The 24,787-nt window shown below is 44.5% G+C and overlaps 1 protein-coding gene across 4 annotated transcripts; it reads right to left on the minus strand.

Annotated features, from left to right (window-relative positions):
- Positions 1 to 556: 556 nt before the first annotated feature.
- LOC307207460 (uncharacterized protein) lies at positions 557 to 24,749 on the minus strand. 4 transcript variants are annotated; one of them, XM_079961355.1, is made up of 10 exons: positions 24,502 to 24,749; positions 18,946 to 18,995; positions 15,860 to 16,416; positions 14,819 to 14,936; positions 13,415 to 13,497; positions 12,604 to 12,730; positions 10,257 to 10,352; positions 9,605 to 9,763; positions 9,388 to 9,516; positions 557 to 5,767 (listed from the first exon to the last, which is right to left on the minus strand). In XM_079961355.1, exons 3-10 carry the CDS (start codon positions 16,235 to 16,237, stop codon positions 4,599 to 4,601), a joined length of 2,259 nt encoding a protein of 752 aa, XP_079817481.1. In that variant the 5' UTR covers positions 16,238 to 16,416; positions 18,946 to 18,995; positions 24,502 to 24,749; the 3' UTR covers positions 557 to 4,598. The 4 variants fall into 4 exon arrangements, with proteins under 4 accessions (XP_079817481.1, XP_079817483.1, XP_079817482.1 ...); XM_079961357.1 differs by lacking the exon at positions 18,946 to 18,995; XM_079961356.1 differs by lacking the exon at positions 24,502 to 24,749 and having other exon boundaries at positions 18,946 to 19,188.
- Between the last annotated feature and the right edge of the window lie 38 nt (positions 24,750 to 24,787).

The raw sequence follows: 24,787 nt of genomic DNA on the forward strand, positions 1-24,787 counted from the left end.
GAGAAGAGAAGACTCCCTGGAGAAGACCCTGATGTTGGGAAAGATGGAGGGCACAAGGAGAAGGGGGCGACAGAGGACGAGATGGTTGGATAGTGTTTTCGAGGTTACCAGCATGAGTCTGACCAAGCTGCGGGGGGCAGTGGAGGACAGGAGTGCCTGGCGTTCTCTGGTCCATGGGGTCACGAAGAGTCGGACACGACTAAACGACTAAACAACAACAATTCCTTCCCTTGTTCTGGACACTAGACTTCTGTTGATGCAGCCTAGAACAGCATTAGCTCTTTTTGCTGCTGCATCACACTGTGATATTAAGCTTGTGGTCGACTAAGACCCCTAAATCCTTTTCACATGTACTACTGGCAAGTCAGGTCCATTAACTTTTATGAGTCTTCTCTGTGTACGGCTCTGTGTGCAACCCTTACAATTTTTCTCGATTTTATTTTATTTTGGTAAGTTGGCAGCATTTTTCTTAACAAATTCTGCACCTCGGGTTTTTTTTACACAGGACCCAGTTCTGGTGGTACAGGACATGCAAAATTTAATATGTGCAAAGAAATTGTCATTCATTACTCTTTATTTGCAGAACATTTTGTCAATACACTAAAAAACTCTTAAAGCAACCATGCATAATAAAGGCAGCCACCTACAACATCCAGTTATTTTTAAAAAACCTCAGAAACATACCTCCACACATAAGACGACTCCCTACACAGTGTAACAAAATAGGGGAAGGACTTAATTTGGAGGAAAAGCCATTTGTTTTGCTCTCTATCCTGAATTTGCACACAGTGGTCAAAGAAAACCCAAGGCATTGTACATTTGTAAATTCAGTTTCTTTTGAAGAGTTGGCGACTTTTCAAAATGGAGTCCCTCATCTTGGGGATCGTGGCGAGCTTTCCCTATTCCCCCTCACCTGCCTTTATTTCTCTTCACTTGCATATTAACATGGCAGTAAGTCATATTGCAAGGTACTCCAGATTGCGGTATTTCACAGCAAAAGCTTGCAAACACAGTAAACGAACGAGATTAAAATGAGAGGATTTCGACAGGTAACAATAATGTGGACTAAGCATGGATAACAATAAGCAAAATCTAGGTTAAAATATTTTGAAATGTACAGAATGTCTATGATACAGTACAACTTGGAATCCTTGACGCTGATGCTTTGTGACAATGTTAAGGCCGCTGGAGCCCAGGGGAGGGATGCAATGGCAATCTGAGAAAATTCTGACATTTATCAGTAAATCCAAAGCACAAGATGATTCGGTTAAAAGAAGAATAAGAAGATGATGATTCAGTAAATGACGAAGTATTTTTCTTGTTTCTGTTTTTTTGCAAGTGAGGAGTGACATTTAGCATTTATTTGCTTGTACGTTTCCAAAACAAGTATGATAAAATTCTTTCTAATACAGTACCTTACTGTAAGTTTCAAGACCAACCACAGTCATCTAGAATTAATTCTACAAGAGTATCATTTCCCATGGACTGGATGCAGATCCCTGACAGTCAGGGACAGATCTCAAAAATACGGAGTGCCTGGAAAGAATCATACCCTTTTTCTCCCATCATTAACTGGTAAATGTCAGCATTTAACAAGGGCAAGCTTTGACATGTCCAGGATGATATAAGAAATGAAATGATTTTCATACAATATCCTCCTGTACCTTAATCATCCCTGTAAAAGAGCTACTGCTATAAAACTCTGAGAAACGCCATGCACTATAGCAATTTTCTTTGAATTACAGGATGCTTTTATTGGCAATTTATAAAATTTAACCTCTCAATATTCAAAAAAGCTTAGCATAACGCATTCGTGGAAGGTAATATACCCCACAGAGACGGTCCAGCGTGCTCACCCGACCCGCCGTACTGTTCACAAAACATCCCGTGCACCCACTAAGCCCAGTTCCCCACTAATATTGTTGCTCTCTAGTCTACATTACAAATGACAGCACAACTGTTTTGCATCTTTATGCAGAAGCAAAGTCCCGCTGCAGTCCGAGAAGCGATTTCAGCACTGCAGGCTTAAAAGTACTCAAAAGTGTTAGCATACCTGTTGGAGTGAAAGGTTGCTGCAACCATCACCCCATACCTTTGATTTAGTCTCAAAATAGCCCATAATATTTGCTTTTAAAACCATACCAACCAACCAACCACAACTGCTTACTGATCAAGAGCCAAGCACCAACTTTGAACCTAATTATTTTAGGGTCAACTGGAGGAGACTCTTGAGAGTCCCATGGACTGCAAGAAGATCAAACCTCTCCATTCTGAAGGCAATCAGCCCTGAGTGCTCACTGGAAGGACAGATCCTGAAGCTGAGGCTCCAATTCTTTGGCCACCTCATGAGAAGAGAAGACTCCCTGGAGAAGACCCTGATGTTGGGAAAGATGGAGGGCACAAGGAGAAGGGGGCGACAGAGGACGAGATGGTTGGACAGTGTTTTCGAGGTTACCAGCATGAGTCTGACCCAACTGCGGGAGGCAGTGGAAGACAGCAGTGCCTGGCGTTCTCTGGTCCATGGGGTCACGAAGAGTCGGACACGACTAAACGACTAAACAACAACAAAGATGGAAACAAGTCATTTTTGGAAGGCTTATGCAAAAAAAGCAAACTCCTTCCTTATTAACATTTATTTGGGACTTGTGTGGTGAGACTGTTTTGCTTCTTTGCTCCCCAAATTATGGATTTGGGGGGTTGGCCCTCTGACCAAGCCAAGAATCTAAGCCAGCCTTTGTATGTAAGCTCATAAAAGTCATTTGCCCACAAGTCCTCTTCACTACCAGCCACTGAGCAGGCTGGGAAATAAAACAACAACAACAACAACAACAACAACCACCACCATCACAACAACCCTGCTTTCTATTAAGCATACTGGTTGATGTGGGGAAGGAGGGTCCGTCCATCTTCTGCCATTTGCCTCCTGTGCTGTTATGAAGAGGAATTTCCTTCCTTTAAGGCTAGAATGGAGTCCAACAAGGCTGGTACAGGAGAACTGGCCTGAGCCGACTCACTCGCCTGCATGGCATTCCTGCTCGCCTGTGGCGACCAAGCGAGCTGTTAAAACACAAGGCTGATCTCGGTGCAGTCTTAAAACGTGTTTACTTGGAAGTAAGGCCTTCTGATTTCAAGGGGGTTTTACTCCCTTGCTATTTTGCATAGGATTGCAGCCTATATAAAAACATTTGTATGATTTTTTCAAGAGACCAAGGAAAATAAAAGCGCTGCAGCATGCTGAACTCTCGTGGCAGAGGTTGCTAATACAAAAAACTAAAGCCCACACATGCCAGTACATTTGGGAATAAGGTAAGCTCCCTCCGATATTCATGATGCAGCTATATCGCTTATTCTTAGACTCCCATCAGCTCCAGCAAGCATGGCCAGTGCTCAGGGATTATGGGAGTTGTAGCACCAGTAGCACCATTTGCAGGGAGTGTCTGCATCCCAAACTGAATTAATAGGAACCTGTTCTCAGTAATTTATTTTATTTTTGCTAGATTTCAGCAGAACCTGTTAACCTATGTCTCAATCTCACAAATCTGCTGATAACTGTTAAGCAGAGTGCTCTTTCACATGCTTCTCATTGCAGGCTTGGAGATTCCCAGTTCGGGTGATGTACTATCTAGTTTTGTGATTCTATAACTGTGACTTTCTTCAGCCGTCAAACAAACCCAAATACGCTGAACTGCCCTGCTGCCCAACATTGTGCGACTCCCCCAATGCGGTACAAAATCCAACCCACATGTTTCCAGAAATATCATTTTGGGAAATAATCCCTTTTTAACTACGTTAGAAGTGTGGAAAACGACAAACCTTTCTGATGATACCCCTTCCCTTCCACTTTTAGATCTCTGCTAGAGCAAATCTATACGATCGGGTTTACAAAATGTGAGAGTCTAAAATTTTTAACCAAACTGATACCAAGAGGCAACAAACCCCTTTTAAAACACCCTCTTTAAAATTTGGTGTGGGTCAGAACAAGCACAATGGGTGTCCAAATTCCCCCCCCCCCAGTTAAATAATGTCCATCTTTCGAAATATGGGGGAGGACAAAAGCGGGGTGTTTTTTTTACAGACCACCTGATTGTCATTCATCCTGCCACAGCCAGTTGCTGAATCTCATTCAGTCGTTTTGCTTCCATCTAGTCCAAGAGAGTACAGAATCACCATCGATTTTGGAAGCTGAAGAGAACAACAACTGGGTCGGAACCAAAACAGCATTATTTTTAATGTTCTGCCTCTTTTCCCTTTATGTTTTGAAGGCATACACCCCAAAAATGTAATCTTTGAGAATCCCTGTTCTCTGTTCAGTAATGATAGATCTCTCCTCTAAGTCAAGCAGGAAGTGGCCATAGCTGTGAAATGCAAGGAATCTTCCCTGCAGAGCTGGATCTCCCTTTCTGAAGATCCTTTGCCTAAAGATCCAAACGGAGCTTCTGCCAGTCAGATCTTGGAACGACACATCTCTGCTTTCAAACATGCTTCTTTTCAAGAATGTCTAAAGCATGGCTTTCTTGCTTGACCGACAATCTTACTCGATGGCCATCGGCCGATGGCCGTAGGCCTGAATGAAGCTCCTCCTCTGCTCTGAGCATCCTTCACAGCGTCAAGGTCCTGTCCTCGGTTAACTCTTTCATGACTAGGATGGCTTGGTCTCCGACGGAAGTCTCCTCGATTGTCCACAGGTTGGGCACCCCTCCTTCTCCGGCCTCCGCCGAGGGTGCGTAAGACGTAATGGGCCAGTGAAACGTTTCCGCAGGGTGAGCGTATCCGTAATAGTTCTCTTGCGTGAAGCCGATGCTCTCTGGAGTGAAGCTCTGAGTGATGTCCAGAAAGATGTTGGCTCCGACCGCAGCCTTGGCCTTGCGCGACCGGCCTTTGTGGCGCTGGGCGTCGTGCGTGTTCTGGTGGCGGATGAGGTGAGAGCTCTGGTTAAAGCTCTTCCCGCACTCGGTGCACCGATAGGGCTTCTCGCCCGTGTGGATCTTCTGGTGCCGGAGCAGCGTGGCCAGGTCGTTGAAGCTCTTCCCGCATTCCGTGCATTTGTAGGGCTTCTCCCCGGTGTGGATTCTCTGATGTCGGAGGAGGGTCCTGCGGTCGCTGAAGCTCTTCCCGCATTCCGTGCACTCGAAGGGCCTCTCGCCGGTGTGCACCCGCCAGTGGGCCTCCAGGTTCGACTTGTCGCAGAAACTCTTGCTGCAGCTGGAGCACTTGTAGGGCTTTTCCCCTGTGTGGCTGCGCCAATGAGTCTTGAGGCTGTACTTGTTGTAAAAGCTCTTGCTGCAGCTCGAGCAGTGGAACGTCTTTTCCCTGGTCTCCACGTGCGTCTTTTGATGCGTAATGAGATTTGTGGTCCGGTTAAAGCTCTTCCCGCACTCGGGGCATTTGTACGGCTTCTCGCCCGTGTGGATTCTCTGATGTCTAAGAAAGCTGGTTTTGTCGCAAAAGCCTTTGCTGCAGACTGTGCACTTGTAGGGCTTCTCCCCCGTGTGGATTCTCTGATGAACCTTAAGGCTCGCCTTGCGCGTGAAGCTCTTCCCGCAAACCTTGCACTGGTTTTTTCTTTTGCCTTTGTAAACTTTCGCCGGAGTTGGCAACCCGTTGAAGTCGCTGCCCTGGCAATTGGGTTTATCCTGCCAGTCTTCTTCTGTTTGGTCGTCCCCGTTTTGCTCTAGTCCTCCTTGATCTCCAACATTATCTTCATCCTCTGTATCGTCTGACAACACTCCGTATGGTTCCCATTCACTCTCGCTCTCCCAGCCATCACCTAGTAGAGAGGGAGAGAGAGAGATCAATACAAAAGTGAAGGAAATATAAAAGATTCAAATTCTGCGAAATCGCACCAAGTCTATTTCTGCGAAGAACAAAGAGCTGAAAAATGGTTCTTTTGCCTGTAGATCCCTTTGGCATCTTTAAGGGAAGAGACCACAATCTTTTTGACACCTGAGAAGGTTATTTATTTATGCCACTACTGCGGCTCGTGTTCTGTTAGCCCCAAAATAGAAAACAAGCAAAGTCCCAACTAAAGAAGAATGCCAACTGAAACTGATGGAACATGCGCAGCTTGTGGACCTAACATATAGAAGAAGAGAACAAGAACATACATTTAAAGATGATTGGAAAATGTTGAATATATGGAGGAAAATTGTGTATATCTGAAAATGTGGGCAGCATTAAGATAAATTCAACAGTGTAAATAAGTTTTGGTGGATGTTATAATGGAATACTGAATGGTTTAGTTTATATAAAATATGCAGGGATTTATGTTGTGCAATATGAACCATGGAAAGAGAGGAACGGAAGTCACTGATGTTTTAAGGTTGTTTAAGTGAATATTCTAAAATGTAAAACAGAAATTTAAGAAAAATTATAATAAAAAAGGGAAAAGACCACAGATTGGTGATAGACGACCCGCTTTGCATGCAGAAAGTCCGAAGTTCAAATCCTGACATCTCTGTGCAGAGCTGGGAGAGACTCCCTGCTTACAAGAATCATAGAACTGTAGAGTTGGGACCCCAAGGGTCATCCAGTCCAACCCCCTGCAAGGCAGAAATCTCAGCTTAAACATCCATGACAGATGGCCATCCAGGTTTGAAACCCTGGAGAGCTGCTGCCAGTCAGGGAAGACAATACTGAGCTGGGTGGGCCAAGGATCTGACTTGGTATAAGACAGCTTCCTGTGTTCCTCAACTGACTATGTACCTCAGGTTACATACGCTTCAGGTTCAGGTTACACACTCCGCTAACCCAGAAATACTGCTTCAGGTTAAGAACTTTGCTTCAGGATGAGAACAGAAATCGCACGGCGGCAGCAGGAGGCCCCATTAGCTAAAGTGGTGCTTCAGGTTAAGAACAGTTTCAGGTTAAGAACGGACCTCCAGAACGAATTAACCCGAGGAACCACTGTACAGTCATACCTTGGGTTAAATATGCTTCAGGTTGAATGTTTCAGGTTACGCTCCACGGCGACCCAGAAGTAATGGAACACACTACTTCCGGGTTTTGCCACTCGTGCAGACACTCAAAATGATGTCACGCACATGCACGGAAGCGGCGAAATGTGACCCGCGCACACATAGTCGCGTGTTACGTTCTACCCAGGATGTGAACGGGGCTTTGGAACAGATCCCGGTTGCTTCCAGGGGTACCACTCTACAGTGGTACCTCGGATTACATACACTTCAGGTTACATACGCTTCAGATTACAGACTCCGCTAACCCAGAAATAGTACCTCGGGTTAAGAACTTTGCTTCAGGATGAGAACAGAAATCGCATGGTGGCGGCACGGCGGCAGCAGGAGGCCCCATTAGCTAAAGTGGTGCTTCAGGTTAAGAACAGTTTCAGGTTAAGAACGGACCTCCAGAACGAATTAAGTACTTAACCCGAGGGACCACTGTATTGTTATTAAATTTATATCCTTTCCTTTCCTCCAAGGTGTTCCAAGTGCTATACCTGGCTCCCCCCCACCTCCCCTTTATCCCACAACAACTCTGTGAAGTAAATTAGGCCGAGAGAAAGTGACTGGCCCCAAGTCACCCCAATGAGCTTCCTGGCTGAGTGCAGATTTGGACTCCGGAGTCACAGGTCCCAGCCTACCATTCTAACCACCAAAACACACCCGGGGTCAGACGGGGGCAGCTCCATGTCATCGCTACCCTAACCCAACAATGGGTGCCTCATGCCTTGGTGCCAAATGCCCCTCCCAAGCCCCCCCAGTTACCTCCCAGGCAACACCCCCGACCTACCCTACTTTGCACCCTCCTTGAACCACCTGCTTGCCTGGATGAAGGCCGGAGGCGGTGGGTGAGAGTTTGTGTAGAAACCATCATGGCCTTAAATTCACGGCATGTAATGCCTTACGAGAAAACATTATGAAAATGATCTACAGGTGGTACATGACCCCAGTCAAGCTTGCGAAGATTTATCATTTGCCCAATAACAAATGTTGGAAATGTAAAGAGACTGAAGGTACCTTTTTCCACCTTTGGTGGACCTGCCCAAAGATTAAGGCCTTCTGGGAAATGATCTATAATGAAATTAAGAAAGTGCTTAAGTGCACCTTTAACAAGAAACCAGAGGCATTTCTCTTGGGTATGGTCGGCCAGTTGGTGCCGAAGAAGGATAAGAATTTCTTTTTGTACGCTACTACGGCAGCAAGGATTCTTCTAGCAAAGTATTGGAAGACACAAGAACTACCCACGCTGGAGGAATGGCAGGCGAAAGTGATTGACTTTATGGGACTGGCAGAAATGACCGGCAGAATCCGTGACCAAGAGAAGGAGACTGTGGAAGAAGATTGGAAGAAATTTAAGATGTATCTTAAGAATCATTATAAAATTGAGGAGTGTTAAAATGCTGAGGGAAAAGAAGACGTAGAATTGCAGCGGAAAATTGTGTTTAATTTTAGGGTGGAATAGAAAAAGAGAATGAATTTATATTTAATTGGTTAAGAAGGGTTGCTGAATAATGGTACTAAATTAAGGATGCAAAAAGGGAAAGGTATGGGGAAGTCCGGGAAAAGAGGGTTATGGAAATAAGGTTAAGAAAATATGAGTTTTTGTGTTTGTTTTTATGTTGTTTTTTGTTTATGTTAAAAAATTGGAAATTAATAAAAAATTTTATATATAAAAAAAAGAAACCATCATGGCCTCCCCCAAAGAATCTTGGGAAGTGTAGTTTATTAAGAACTGTGGGGAGGGCCCTGCTCCCCTCTAAGAACCCCCACTCCCAGCATGGCTGAACAGTCAATCCCTCTTCCTATCAAACTCAGGGAATTGTATCTCTTTGATGAGAAGGGCTGTGCTTCTTAATAACTCTCAGCACCCTTAACAAACATGGCTTCCGAGATGGAAAGAAGAAACAATCCCAAACAGGGAAGAATGGCAAACCAAGTTGATGGGAATATGCTGAAATGGCAAAATTAACTGGAAAGCTTTAGGAACCAAGATGACAAGAACTTTAGAAAAAGAATGGGAGGAAATTATAATTTATTTAGGAGACCATTGGAAGAAGAGGAAAATATTAGCAGGATTTTAACCTCACTTGTAAGGTAATAAGGACTATGGGCAATTTGGATGGATAAAAAAAATGTGGATAACGGATTGATATGCAGTTGTAAATATTGACATTAGGACCCATGGAGGGGGTGGGGGTGGGGGAAATCTTGAGATCTGGGGCAATCTCTTTATATGGACTTTTAATTGATTTTGTTATAAGTTTCTATTTTTAAAAACCAAATAAAAATTATTTCAAAAAGAGAAAAGAAACATGGCTTGTTTAAAATGGTATAAGACTGCTTCGGTTGTCTGGTACAGATGTGGCCACAGTCAAACAGCATCTGGTGGGAAGGCAGAGGGCCCCCATCCTGGCTCGTAGCGGACACTCACTCTCTGCAGCTTCAGCCACAAAAGAAATGCCCTCTTGGGATCCTCCTGGCTGTGCCTCGAGTGGCTCTCCCGACAAAAGGTCTTCCTCTTGAGGGTCCTCTATGCTGAGGGAGGTCCCAGTCGCGCTATCTGTAGCGAGAGGGAGGGGAGAAAAGATCACTTTCTGTCTGAATTGGACAGAAAACCAGGATATGAATCTTCAAATAAGTAAATCTACCAGCTGATTCCTTCTGCCATGTCTGTCTCGGCTGATTTCCCTCGGGCGTCTCGGCTTCTCTTCCATTTCCAACGTTTTCCTTCGCCACTTCCATCTTGCTCTCTTTCGGAGCCACTTCAGCCGGTCCCCCGCTGTGTTCGCTCTCCCAGAGATCGGCCACTGAAACAGGAGACCAAGAAGATCGTAAGGAGTAAGTGGCACCTTAAACCACGAGATTTCCCCCCCCAAAACCCTGGGGAGATGCCTCATGAATCAGACGGTGGCCTGGTTCACACAACAGGCCAGGCCAAAACTCGGCTTGGAGAAGCTCCTGAAAAGGACCTCACAGCTGCTTTTTGCTTTGCTCCTCCTAGATGCGTTTTGCTGTCCAGAGCTCAGCCATGGTTTGGCTCAGTGTGGCCTCCAAACTGGGCCTCGTGGTAAAGCTCTCTCCTACCTAAGGACATAACCTTGTTCCTCAGGAACCATGATCTATGACCAAGGGAAGGAGCTTAATCACGAGCCCTGGGTTTGGAAGACATGCTAAGTCAATCCTTGGCAGCAAAAACCAGGGAGGATCAGAGTTTCCTTCTCCTAGATGGGCTACTTTCCCAGGTTGACGAGCCCCACCTGCCCCCCTAAAAGGTCCCAAGTGCTGCAATTAAGAATCTACCTGTTGGTTGTTCTCCTTCTTCAGAGCTCTGGTCAAATATCTCTTCCTTTTCTTCCAACCAGGAGATGAGATCAGGTTTAGGAACCGGAGGCCCTTCTGGAGAAGAACAGAAAAAAGCCCATCACACACCCCAAAGCTATTATTTCTGGCTTTCTTGAGGAACTTCAAACCAGCCACTCTGAAACCACCCTGGCCACTGCCACTCCAGCACAATATTTGGGAAGGCAAGATCTTCTAACTGAGGGATTGAGGGGGAATCTGCTGCTGGCTTTCAGATTTTCTCAGACTCCAGTTCCCATCCACACTGCAGCCAGCATGGGCAATAATCTGTTACAATATGGATGCAATGCAGCTGCAAAGTGCTAGCTTGAAAAGTAAACATGATGGGAATGTTGGGACTGCCCGTGGGAATCAGAGGGACAGTCAATTCACAGTGCGAAGCACCGGAATTAGCTCAGAGTGTAATATGAGCTCTTCCGTTTGTTCCTGTCCAGGAAGTGTTAGTCTCTAGACTGCTGGAGTTTGAAGAGAGCAGTCATGTTTTTTGTAATGCTGCAAAGACAGAAATAAAGGCATGTAAATACATTTCTGTCTATCTCTTTCCCATGCCGGGGGGGGGGCAGGAAAGAGGGGTGTGTTCTTCTCACGCTGAGAAGGATCGCCTATCGAGACCTAGCCTGGATCTTGCTGGGGAATGCAGCCAGGGAGGTCAACAGGAGATCATGCCGGGTGCCTGGGAGAGTTGCCAGTTTCTCCTGATAAGGCCTGATTTCCGACACAATCAGGGAAGATGGAAGTTGAAGGTCTTGCAGATTCTGCAGGCCAGGAAGTACCTCACCTTGAGGGTTAGAGAGATCGGTCACTGGCTGTTAGCAATTATCTGCTACTTATTTTAGAGAGTGATCTGTCCATCTGTTCTCTGTAGGTTTGGACGCCTCTCAAGATATTGGGGATTGAAGCTGGGATGTCCTGCCTGCTTCTACCAGTGAGCTGTGGCCCTTCCTTATGTCTCAACATAAAGGTAAAGGTAAAAGGACCCCTGACCATTAGGTCCAGTTGTGACCGACTCTGGGGTTGTGGCGCTCATCTCGCTTTATTGGTCGAGGGAGCCGGAGTACAGCTTCCAGGTCAAGTGGCCAGCATCACTAAGCCGTTACTGGTGAACCAGAGCAGCGCATGGAAACGTTTACCTTCCTGCCGGAACGGTACCTATTTATCTACTTGCACTTTGACGTGCTTTTGAACTGCTAGGTTGGCAGGAGCAGGGACCGAGCAACGGGAGCTCATCCCGTTGCGGGGATTCAAACCGCCGACCTTCTGATCGGCAAGCCTTAGGCTCTGTGGTTTAACCCACAGCGCCACCTGCGTTCCTATGTCTCAACATAGAATGACTCAAAATAGAATCAGAGTTGGAAGGGACCCTGAGGATCATCTAATTCAACCCCCTTACAATGCAGAAATATGCAGCTGTCCCATACGGGGATCGAAGAAGAAGAGTTTGGATTTGATATCCTGCTTTATCACTACCCGAAGGAGTCTCAAAGCTGCTAACAATCTCCTTTCCCACAACAAACACTCTGTGAGGTGAGTGGGGCTGAGAGACTTCAGAGAAGTGTGACTAGCCCAAGGTCACCCAGCAGCTGCATGTGGAGGAGCGGAGACACGAACCCGGTTCCCCAGACTACGAATCTACCGCTCTTAACCACTACACCACACTGGCTCTCAGCATCATGCTCTAACCAACTGAGCTATCCAGCTGAGATATATTAAAATGACTTCACCCAGAGCCGTGATAGGATTATAAGAAGATGCTTTGTCCCAAGCCAGACCACTGGTCCACCTGTTTCAACACTGCCTCAGCACCTAGGACTTGCCGATCGAAAGGTCGGCGGTTCGAATCCCTGCGGCGGGGTGCGCTCCCGCTGCTCGGTCCCAGCGCCTGCCAACCTAGCAGTTCGAAAGCACCTCCGGGTGCAAGTAGATAAATAGGGACCGCTTACCAGCGGGAAGGTAAACGGCGTTTCCGTGTGCGGCTCTGGCTCGCCAGAGCAGCGATGTCACGCTGGCCACGTGACCCGGAAGTGTCTCCGGACAGCGCTGGCCCCTGGCCTCTTAAGTGAGATGGGCGCACAACCCCAGAGTCTGTCAAGACTGGCCCGTACGGGCAGGGGTACCTTTACCTTTTACCTTACACTGACCGGCAGCAGCCTTTAAGGGTTTCGGGCAGGGAACATTCACAGCCCAGAACTGAACATGGGACCTTCTGCATGCAAGGCCCGATTCTCTGCCACAGGGGCTGCAAGTCCTTCCTCAGTGTCCCTCCACCAAAGAGCGAAGGGATCCTTACCCAGAGAGGCGACGTTCCCATAGTTCTCCACCATGACGTCCCTGTAGAGGGCTCTCTGGTCTGGGTCCAGCAGGCCCCACTCCCCCTCCGTGAAATGCACAGCCACTTCCTCAAAGGTCACAGGCCCCTGGAAGGAAGTTGGGATGGCGGGAAGTCATTCTCACAAAGAGTCTCACGCAAGGTGGAAAACTTTCCACTTCCTGTATCCCAGGATTGGGGAACCCAGCGCTATTTTTTCTTTTTTTGCTCCCCCCCCCTTATATTAATTTTATTTTATTACTACTATTATCATTCAAATGATATTTTTTTCTTTTAAAAAATGTTTACGGGTTGTCTCATTTTGACTCAAGAAAAGCACCATTTTATAGTTCGAATCGGGGGGGGGGGATAAAGACACTAAATGGGCAAAAGTACAAAGAACATGCATTACTCATATTGAAATACTGCCCCTCAACGAGGCCAAACTTTCATCAGTAAAACAACACACATCCACATTCCACACTGCTTCACACATTAAACACCCGCTTCTGTCTGAGACTCAGGAAACACCGGGAAAGGAAATGAAGCCGCCATCGGGGGTAGCAGCGGAACTGATGATTCACCGTGCTAGAGAAGAAACTAAAATTTTTTAGATTCTTCTCCTGTTAGATTCACAGAAAGTTTAGGGGCATGCATACCCCTGCGTACCCCTAGAAAAAGGCACTGGGGGAACCTAAGACTCAAGGGCCAAATGTGGCCCTCCAGGGTGTGTGTGTGTGTGTGTGTGTGTGTGTGTAACAAAAGGAAGTCCCTTTGAGGGTCTTTGCCGAACCTGATCGGAATCCATAGCATCTGTTTCTATCCCAGCACAAAATGAAGATGAGCCATGACTTATTTCAGCAAACAGTTCTCCACCTGCAAAGCAGACAACACAATGACAAGACAGTTACCCTCTCAACACATTTAAAATGTGGCACTCAACTCCTGTCATTATTGGTGTGCTAGATAAGAAATAACTCTAAAACGTGTTGAGAAATGTAAAGAAGAAAGAAAGAAAGAAAGAAAGAGAGAAAGAAAGAAAGAAAGAAAATATACTTTGATAAGCTGCAAACCTGTTTTGAGTGCACAAAAATTGTTAGAATTATTTATTCAATTTGTAGGATAATAGACTATACAGAACCGGCAAAATTAAGAGAATCTAATGCTGCTTTAAGGAAGAATGGATGCCTTTTCAGACTATTATAAAGAAATATTATCGTATGATGAACTTGCTAGCAGGATTTGAGCTATGAGCTACAGAAGTACCTAATTAGATTATTATACTGTAGTTATGATTTAATAGATAGATGATAAAAGTGCAGAAGGGGAGAAGCGACAACTTCATGGAAAATGGGGTGAGAAGCTGATAAAAGTAAGAGAAAAGATGAAATTTTGTTTTGACTATGTATGTTAAAAACACTGTAACTTAATAAAATGTAATCAAATAATAATTTGTGTACTGCCCTTCATCCAAAGATCATGGGACGGTTCACAACATAAAAACGTATTCTTACGTACACTACGTAACAACATACTCCATTTATTCTAATTCAATCACTAAACTATATCTTTCACCTGGAATGAGGTGTGGCACTCAAAGCAACAATTAATTGCTCATTTTACCAGAACAAAATGGCTGGGATGATCCCAATGACAAAACTAGGCTTACTCTTTTGGATTAACACAAGATCTCTCTCCACTGTTTTGTTAAGGATTTTCCATTAAAAGAACAAAGGAAAGTATCGCTTTCCAGCCAATCGTGCTTGAACTGGAAGGCTTCCAGAAGTAAGAATAACTAAAAAAATTGGGTTGCAAGGACAATTGTTAGCACTCACCCATCAAATGAGAATTGGAAAAACCTTCTGGTCTGTGGTACAAATGTTAACCGCAGTTTTTTTATTCACTGCCGCAGGTTTAAGGTTTTTAAAATAGTGACTAGACTCTTGAATTACGGGGTAAGGTAAAGGTAAAGGTAACAATACCCTTGTATTGTTGCTGCTGAATCGTATATTGAATTCCGTAAAAGAGCAACACAAGGAGCTATAAACGATGTCACTTTTCTATGATGGTTAAATTAACATCTTATTTAAGAGCAGGAGCCTCAAGCGACAGAAAGAATACATTTTGGGAAGGTTGGTCCAACCTTCCAAAATATATAGGTGATCCACAGGGACCTTCAAGCACCAGAAATCCTTACCAGGAAAATCTGTGTCGCCATCATTTTCCTGCGCCATCACTCTGAACAGGGGCCTCTGCAAAATGTCTGATGGAGCCCCTGCCTGGGGCGAGTCAGCAGCCACGTCCATGAATGCCACCTGCACACAAAACAAAGAGAATGACCCCCCTCCCAAGGTCAGGAAAATAAAAGGGGTCAGCTCTTCACGCATAAGCCTGACTGCAATGGGGGCCCAGCTCCTGAAACAACTGCCAGCAGTGACACATATATTGGGCATGCAGGGCCTTCTCTGTGGCAGCCCCCAAAGTAACACAAAGGATTGTGAGATGCCCCAAAAGGATCTCTCTGAAGATGGTGATCAGGAAACAGAGAGTGAGATCAGGAAACTAGCAGCAAACTTTCTCAAAGCCTTAAGTTTTCTGCTTTCAAACGTTCCTGCCCTGGGCTGGCTCTTCCTTGCTGGTTACCCAGTAATCAATTCCCTTCCTTCCCACCACTTTCATTAATTGTTCACCCTAAACCAGTGGTTTGTAATACTGTTAAATTCAGAACAAAATTGATCTAAAAATAAAAGTTTTTTAAAAAAATCAGCCTTACTTCATTTGCTACCACTAGCAGTAATAAGCACTTTCAGAAAATCATTTTAAAATATTTGACCACTGTTTTACACTGTTTTGCTTAACAGTGGAGAATCCTGCCACAGTGAAACATTTGAGAATCGACCAACTTAGATGACCAGCATATTACCAGTGCTTTTTTTCCTCGGAGGACACAGGGTACACATAGCCCTAAACATTTTGTGAATCTAACCGGAGAAGAAACTATTTTTTTTTAAAAAAATAAGTTTCTTCTCTAGCACAGTGAATCGCCAGTTCCATTGCTATCCCTGATGGCGGCCTTTTGTCCATTGCCTGTATTTATTTTCCCCGATTTGAACTATAAAATGTTGGTTTTCTTGAGTCAAAATGAGAGTACCCCGAAACATATTTTTAAAGAAAAAATGCACTACTTGTTACCCACCAGATAATCACTTGGGAAAATACCAGGATGCAACTCCCTCACCTGATCAGCCTCTTCTTGCTTCTTCATGAGGAAATCTTTAGCCAGGCCAGTGGCTGGGATACAAGCCTCTCCGTCACTCAACCTTGCCACGAAGCTCTGCATTTCTTCAGCTAGGGGTTGTTCCTTTGTGGGCCAAGTTGAATTCAGCATCCGACGCGGAGGAGCGTCTAAGGGGATCACATCCTCCTCGCTCGGGACAACCGCTGCTCCATTTCTTTCCCAGCATCCTCTACTGCTCCCAGCCTGGGCGGCAGACGGGTCCACGGCCACTGCTTTGGGACCGACCACGTCTTGCGAGTCTTCTGTCTTCACTTGGTGCTCCAGCGCGGCCTCCAACTGAAGACCGACAGCCAACGGGTCTCCTTGTTCCGCTCTCATCCTCTCTCGTTTCTTGGGGGAAAGGCAGAATTTGGAGGGGAGCAGGAGGAGGCCGGATGCTACGTCGTGGGCCCGCAAAAGTCTGCAGGCTGAGGTTCTGCCACACTGCCAAATGAGGCAGTCACATCACATCAGAAAGGCAAAACTGAAGGGTTCGAGAAAGCCATTGGGTCTCATCCCTACAGGAAAGGGAGAGAAAGGCCAAGGATGAGAAGAACAGAGAAAAATAAGAAGGGTGTTTAAGTATCTTCCCATCAGTCATTCATTCGTCCCACTTTTCCATGCGTTTCACTGTCACTTTCCTAACTGCAAAATGTGGGTGTTTTTGAAAAAGCAGGTTTGCTGGAACAAAGAAGGAATAATAATAAAAATTTTACTATTTATACCCCACCCATCCAGCTAAGGCAGCCCCAGCCACTCTAAAACCTAAATTTCCAGCATGCAGTAGAATCCCTGCAGCAAAATACTGTTCAGTGCATTTTCCTGTCACTTTCCTAACTGCAAAAAGTCGATTTCTTTCTTTAAGTGCATTTTATTGCAACAGAGAGAACACCTTAACTGCACATAACCTAATTTTCTCTGTGCTTAAATCCCTCTGGCAAAACACTGGCTGGGAGGAGACCTATACACTTGGGATAATTATTTTTTAAAGGTGAGGTAAGGACTTCTGTTTTGCCTAAAGCTATAGCCACATGCATGCCTACTTCTGAGGAAACACACACAGGACTAGGCTGCAACTCATTGGCAATACTGGCTTCTAGTCAGCTGCTGAGCTAAGTTCAATGTGCTGCATTTGGTATATAAAACCCTATACCGTCTCACTCCTTATATACCCAACTTTGCACTGCACTCTGCAGGAGGGGGGATCCTGCAAATGCCGTCCTATCAGGAGGTCCATCCTGCACAATATTGTGATATTGGGCCTTTAGTATACCTGAAGGAACGTCTCCACCCCCATCGTTGAGCCCGGACACTGAGGTCCAGCTCCGAGGGTCTTCTGGCGGTTCCCTCATTGCGAGAAGTGAGGTAACCAGGCAGAGGGCCTACTTGGTAGTGGCTCCTGCCCTGTGGAACTCCCTCTCATCATATGTCAAGGAAATAAACAACTATCTGACTTTTAGAAGACATCTGAAGGCAGCCCTGTTTAGGGAAGTTTTTAATGTTTGGTGTTTTATTGTGTTTTTAATATGTTGGGAGCCTCACAAAGTGGCTGGGGAATAAATTATTATTATTATTATTATTATTATTATTATTATTATTATTATTATATTGCGGAACGTACCCTTTGGATTTCCCTCCTCTTAAATATTACACAGGCGTCATCTCTGTTTCCTACGGAAAACCGTCTTCTTCCAACAAGCTGATTAAGCAGAGATCCTCCCCGACCTGCATCAGTACGGGAATTGTTTTAAGTATTTTTTAAAAAATAAAATAAAATTCATTAGTATTATATTAATGAAAACAAATACTATATTAATCCTAGGAAAAAATGATTAAGTTTTGCTTTTTATGTTGTGGTCAACTTACTTACTGTGCCTCACTGGTTCTGAAAACTGGTGCAAGGCAGGTTCCTGCACATTGTTGTATTATTAAAATTGAACAAATAAATAAATCATTTTAAAAAGGCAGGCTACCGCAGGTAGCAAATGAATTTACTGGACAGTTAGCAGAGAAGAATTTGGCAATTTGTTCTTGTTGCTATTATCAGGACCCGTTCAAAAGCACTGCAGTGTGGAATGCAAGCCAGTCCGTGCCCTTTCTCAGAATATTCCATTCCGTTCCTCCCTCCCAGTTTTCCCTTCCTCCTCACCACAACCACCGAGGCCTCAGAAACCCTTGAATTAATTGGGATGTTCCCTTAATTCCACCTCCCTAAGCATATTTTTCTGCTCATACAAACTGCTGCTCCCGACCACTTGGGAGCCGTTTTGCCCATGTAAGGATTTGAGAGTCCCACCGGTACAGATAATTATTTAACATTTATATTCCACTGGCAAAGCACCTGGGGGGGCTGCTTCCATGAGGCTCAGAACAAGTGTGCAAAACTAGTCCTTCCTTTTGCTAGTCCCGGCTTCATTAGCATCCTAAAATTCTAGAATTAGGAGGGAGGGAAGGAAAACTTTTTGTGACCCACTTTTGTCACACACCCTGCATAATCTTACATGTCCCTTCTTACTTTCCCTTTTCTCTATAAACCACCCCCCCCCCCACACACACAGAAAACACTGCAACCTTTTCATCATATGCTCCAACCCCCTTGATCATTTTGGACAACTTTTTCTGAACCTTTCCGCAGCTCTGCAATCTCCCGTTTATTCGTTTTTTTTCAGATGCGGCGGCCAGATGGATAGGGAAAGTGACCTCAGATGGATGGGGAAAGTGACCTCAACGGCTGCCCTCCTTGCCTTGGGGGTCAAACCGGGGTGTGTTTTCCTTGCACCTCCCCTTTCTACACTCTCACAATTGAAAACTGCCTTCCCCCCTTTTTTCTTTTTTTTTTGGGGGGGGGCTCCCCAAAATCCCACCCCACCCTCCAAATTAAAAGGCCAAGCTTGCCTTCATCTGCCCCAGCTGGGGAGGAGGAGAAAGGGAGCAAATGTGGCAAATTATTGGACACCCCCTTGAGTTTCATGACAACTCTCATGCTGCAAATCTCCCCTGCCCCGCTCTCTTTAATCTACCCATGCACACTTTTGCAAGAAACTCACCAGATCCCCTCCAGCCATGGACATCACAGCCTGGATCTTACCCACAGTGGCTGGGAGAGGGGGGGTTTTTTTGGAGAGAGAGAGAGAGAGAGAGAGAGAGAGAGAGAGATGAAAAGCAGGAAGTGACTTAAAGCAGTTTACAACCCTCCTTCCTCAAAGGTATCCTAGGAATAGAGACTCGGTCAGCTTAACCCTTAGAGAAGCATTTCAGATGTATTGCAAAGGCAATACACACAGAGACAATCAAACACATCACAACACTTTGGGGGCTGGTGTGATGCATGCACACACACACACACACCTGGGTACTCTAAAGGACAGCTCTGTTTTCCTGCAAACACACCATATGGAAAAGACAGGGCATGCACACTGGCCCTTTAAAGCAGATACCAAATTGCTGTTTTCCTCTCAAAGAATTCTGGGAGCTGTAGTTTGCTGGGAATTGTGACTCCGCCAGGGGTAAAACTACAGGGCCCAGAATTCTTTCAGAGGGAAGGATGTGTTTCAAAGGCACTTAAAAAGCCACAGAGCCATAAATTGCTTTTAAAGCCCGCAAAGAATCGTGGGGACCGACCTGACCGGAAGAGTCCGTGGACCAGAAGGAGGAGGAGTACCAGGAAGAATGGATGAAATTTAATGACTATTTAGTTAAATATGTTAAGTTAAATTAATTGGAAAAAAGCTTGCAATAGCCAGATAGGCTTAGAATTTAAATATGTAAAATGATGGATTAGTATGTTTAACACTGAATGAATAAGAAAGAAACATGTTAAGTGATTAAGTTAATTATATAAGAATTTGGAAAACCGTTAAAATGATCTACATTGAAATTCAACTGGGGGATACGAGGAAGTCACTTAACAATGTTAATAAGATTAGTTTTAATAAGATTATGATTTATGTTCGTTTGTTTATTTGTTTGTTTATAATTTTGTGAAAATCAATAAAAAAATTGGGAGAGGGATTGTGGGGACCTGTTGTTTGTAGACAACCCCCCCCCCCCGAGCTTCACTTTCAAAATAAACATTTCCTTGCATTACACCAAATATTTTACTGATAAGAAATACACTGGGAAACAAAACAACTCCTAGCTGTGCTTGATTCATAACATAAAATACAGCTACCTTATAAAATCACCTGAGGACATCCAGGCAGTATAAAACAAAGCAGCTACGTAAAAGCACGGCTTCTTCCCAACGTAGATTCCCCCCCCCCCAAACATTAATACATTTATACATACATATTACAGATATACCCTTATGGGGCATCCAAGAGCCCATATAGCGTCCTTACATAGGTTTGCTATTGGTAGGAGAAAATAACAGAGGCCAACCAAACAAGCAAACATTTCATACAATCTTTAAAAATATTCATACACACTTCCTTTTCCCACCACCGTCCCTCACCCCTCACCCCACCCTGAGCATAACAGAATGTGTAACAGAAAAAGAAGTAGAAAAGAAAATAACAGAAAGAAAATAACAGAAATGGAAAGAAAATGCAATTGAGTAGATTGGAAGTCCAACGTAGAATATTGCTTCTTCCTGACACCCGTGCCATTTTCTCCCTTTGGAAACCACTGAAACAAGATATAAAGCTATGCACCTCATTATCAAAGGACAGAATAGTTTATTATTCTCTCCCCCCCCCAAATGCTTTTTATTGATTTTCCATTTTAAACAAAGTACAATAAATTTCAACAGTCGTCCACACACTTCCTTATCCATCACTCTGCCGAGCCGTGACTTCCCTCCCTCCCTCCCACAGGTTTTCCTATTTCAGTCTACTTCCCGCAGTTTCTTCTTATTTTGTCAAGTCCACGTCGTAAGATTTTTTTTCAGTCCTGCTTGTGGTCTTCAGATTTCTACAGTTATTATTTATACAGTCCATGAATTTACTCCAATCTCTTTGGAATTTTGCTTCCACCTGGTTACGGATCCTGCAGGTTAATTTTACTAGTTCCGAGTAATCCATCATTTTGCCTGCCACTCCTCCACCATTGGTAATTCCTGTACTTTCCATTTTTGGGCAAACAAAGTTCTAGCAGCACTCGTTGCATACATAAATAATATTTGATCCGCTTTTTCAATTTCCTCTCCCATCAAGTCCAGCAAAAAAAGCTTCTGACTTTTTGGGAAAGGTATATTTAAGCATCTTTTTCAATTCGTTGTAAATCAGTTCCCAAAATGATTTTGTTTTCTCACATGATCACCACATGTAAAAAAGAAGGATGGCGATTCTTATCACATTTCCAACATAATTTACTACTCATCCTATACGTTTTTGCCAATTTCGTAGGTGTCAAGTACCAACAGTACATCATTTTCATTATATTATCTTTCAAGGTGGCACATGCTGTAAATTTTAGACTCTCTTTCCACCATCTCACCCACGCATCGTACTCGATATTGTACCCAAAATCTATTATTTATTCTCAAAGCAGTTAACGACCCCTGTACTTTGCACCAGTTCAACCCAGCCTACCCCACAGGGTTGCTGTGAAGATAAATGTAAAGCGAAGAGCCGCCCATCGGGAAGGGTGGAGTAAAAATGCAATTAATTGTTAATAAATAAATGTGTAAGTATACACAGACTAGTGGCACGGGTGGCGCTGTGGGTTAAACCACAGAGCCTAGGACTTGCCGATCAGAAGGTCGGCGGTTCGAATCCCCACGATGGGGTGAGCTCCCGTTGCTCTGTCCCTGCTCCTGCAAACCTAGCAGTTCAAAAGCATGTCAAGTGCAAGTAGATAAATAGGTACCACTCTGGTGGGAAGGTGAGAAGCGGCTTAGTCATGCTGGCCACATGACCCAGAAGCTGTAGTCCGGCTCCCTAGGCCAATAAAGCGAGATGAGCACTGTAACCCCAGAGTTGGTCACAACTGGACCTAATGGTCAGGGGTCCCCTTTACCCTTTATACATGGACTGTAAAACCCCATTACGCTTCTGTCACCTCCAGGTGTATGTGGGACTCCAACTCACATCAGTCCCAGACAGCAAGGCCAATAGTCATGGATTATGGGAGCTGTAGTCCAGCAACATCTTGGTTCCATCACCCCTGCTCTAAGGAGTTCTGGGCAATGTTGCTGGTGTCCCTTACTCTGCAAATTCTATTCCCAATAACAATTCTATGAAAAAACTGAGGACTATAAAAAGTGACTAGCCCAAGCCTAGGCAGGTAACTTTATGGTTGAGCAGAAAATTGAACTCAGTGTCATGCTGGGCAAAGTCCAGCACTAAACCCTGGTCAATCTTAATAATAATAATGATGATGATAATAATAATAGTAATAATAATAATAATAATAATAATAATAATAATATATTCTAGGTTGCATTTTAGGGCAAAGCCCACCCAAGGGAGCTTGCAGGAAAACCAGCTGTAAACCACCAAAGCACATTTAAGATATTTAGCAAATATGCCATTCCACAGCGTGAAGCCACAGAAGTGTTGTGTGATATAAAAGTGGAACTTAAAACAGCAGCCTAAAATAATATAAATGGTCCTAATATAAATAGCCTAAAAGAATATAAATAATTTTCAAGAGGACTGGAGGAAATTCAAGGACTATTTGAATAAATATTGTAATATAAAAAACTAGAAATTACTTGAAAGAAACAAATAGGCCTAGGATTAAATTAAGTTATAATTAAATAAATGGGATTCAGAATGTTAAGAAAAGTGAATAAGATGGACTTTAATTGGAATTTGTTTTAGTTTAATAATGATATTGGAAAGCTGTTACTTTTAATTACAAGGAAACTCAGAAGGGAGGGATTTGAGGAAGTCAACCAAGATGTTTAAAAGGTTGGATTTGTGAAGAATTAAGTTTGTTATTATTGTCTATTTGTTTATTGTTCCCCCCCTTTCCCCCCCTTTCTTCTTTTTTCTTTTTCCTTTTCTGTTTTTGTGTATCATCTTGCTTTGTGGTTTGTGTTATCATGGTGGAAAATCTAATAAAAAATTATTTTAAAAAAATAAATAAAAGAATATAAATAATATGAAGATAAACAACAGAATATAAAATAGAAATAATATAAAGTCTAAAATAATATAAAGCAGTCTAAAAACAATTTTCAAATCAACAGCAGCACTACTTATGTTTTTTTTTTTAAAAGAAAAAGCTGCCTTCAATATGTGGGTATTCAAAGTCCATTTAAAAGCTTGTACCCGGGGTGGGCAAAACCTTTGACCCACTGGCTGTTGTTGGACTACAACTCCCATCAGCCTTGACTACAGGCCATAGTGGCTGGTGCTGATGGGAGATGCAGTTCAGCAACACTTGGAGGGACAAAAAGTCTGGTCTATACTGATAGGATCATATGCGTATTACTTTGGAGGTTGTTTTGTAAGAGTGGAGCTACCAGCAAGAAGGCTCTGCTTATTTCTCCCAGAACGCTGAATGATCTTACAGGCGGGATTCTGATCAGGACTTTGGGAAGTTTAGTTCTGTGAGAGAAAATAGGAATCTCCTAACAGCTCTCAGCACCCTTAACAGATTACAGTTCCCAGGATCCTTTGAGGGAAGCCGTGGCTGTTTAAAGTGACATGTAAAAGGTAAAGGTAAAGGGACCCCTGACCATTGGGTCCAGTCGTGGCCGACTCTGGGGTTGCAGTGCTCATCTCGCTGTATTGGCCAAGGGAGCCGGCGTACAGTTGTGGCCAGCATGACTAAGCCGCTTCTGGCGAACCAGAGCAGCGCACAGAAACGCCGTTTACCTTCCCACTGGAGCAGTACCTATTTATCTACTTGCACTTTGACATGCTTTCGAACTGCTAAGTTGGCAGGAGCAGGGACCGAGCAATGGGAGCTTCTGATCGGCAAGTCCTAGGCTCTGTGGTTTACATGATATAGCTCTAAATGTATAGTGCAGATGGGGCTGAAGGCTGCCCTTCCTACACACCAGAGGTGAAGAAACCGTTGGCAGAGAATGAAAGCCTTCATCTCAGGGTTGTGAGTTCAAGCCCCACGTTGGGCAAAATATTTCTGCATTGCAGGGGGTTAGAGTAGATGACCCTCAGGGTCCCTTCAAAACTCTACAGTTCTATAACCTGTGTCCCTCCTGATGTTGGTGGACTCCATCTCCCATCATCCCTGGCCCATTGGCCATACAGGAAGTACTGCAACTACTAGAGGAACACCACAGCTTCCCCCTACATTTCTATACCCCAGAGGTGCTGGTGGTGAAAACTTGTGGCCTTCCAGATTTTTGTTAGACTCCAACACCCATCAGTCCCGGCCAGCATGGCCAGAGGACAAGGATGATGGGAGTTGTAGTCCAGTCCTATCACGGAGCGTTGCAGGTTCCCCAACCCTGCGACGTCCACCCACTTACCTGGGAATAAGTCCCACTGCACTCACTGGAGCTTACATCTGAATAGACTTCTAATCATAGAATTGTAGAGTTGGAAGGGGCCCTGGGGTCATCTATCTCAACCCCCTTGCAGTGCAGGAATCTTTTGCCCAACGTGGGGCTTGAACCTGCAATCTTGGTATTATCAGCACCAGGCTCTGACCAAGTGAGCTATCTAGGATGCACTTTGAGGTTTACTCACCCAAACTCCTCTAAGAATCCGATCTGGCTGGGAGACTGCTCCAAATCTCCCTGGATGATTCAGCTGGGCTTCTCTCCTTTCTTCCCTTCTTCCTCCATCTGGACCCCTCATTCTTCCCTCCTTCTGACCAGCCACCTCCTCCTGCTCCTCCTGGTTAAGGAAAGAAACGGATGCAACAGCAGAGGCCACGAACCCCCAGCCCCTTTGCATGCATTTTAATACCCAAATTGCTAGAAAACAACCCAAACAGGCAAGAGGAAGGAGAGGAACACAAGCACACTTTGGC

This window comes from Podarcis cretensis, assembly GCF_951804945.1.
Source record: "Podarcis cretensis genome assembly, chromosome: 2".
In the NCBI taxonomy this organism is placed as follows: Eukaryota; Metazoa; Chordata; class Lepidosauria; order Squamata; family Lacertidae; genus Podarcis; species Podarcis cretensis.

Coding starts and splice junctions, on each gene's coding strand:
- LOC307207460 (XM_079961357.1), bottom strand. CDS start 16,237: ATGAGAGCGGAACAAGGAGACCCGTTGGCTGTCGGTCTTCAGTTGGAG. Junction 14,937..15,859: donor AGCAAGAAGAGGCTGATCAG/GTGAGGGAGTTG, acceptor TTTTGTGTGCAG/GTGGCATTCATGGACGTGGC. Junction 10,353..12,603: donor TGGGAACGTCGCCTCTCTGG/GTAAGGATCCCT, acceptor GTTCTTCTCCAG/AAGGGCCTCCGGTTCCTAAA.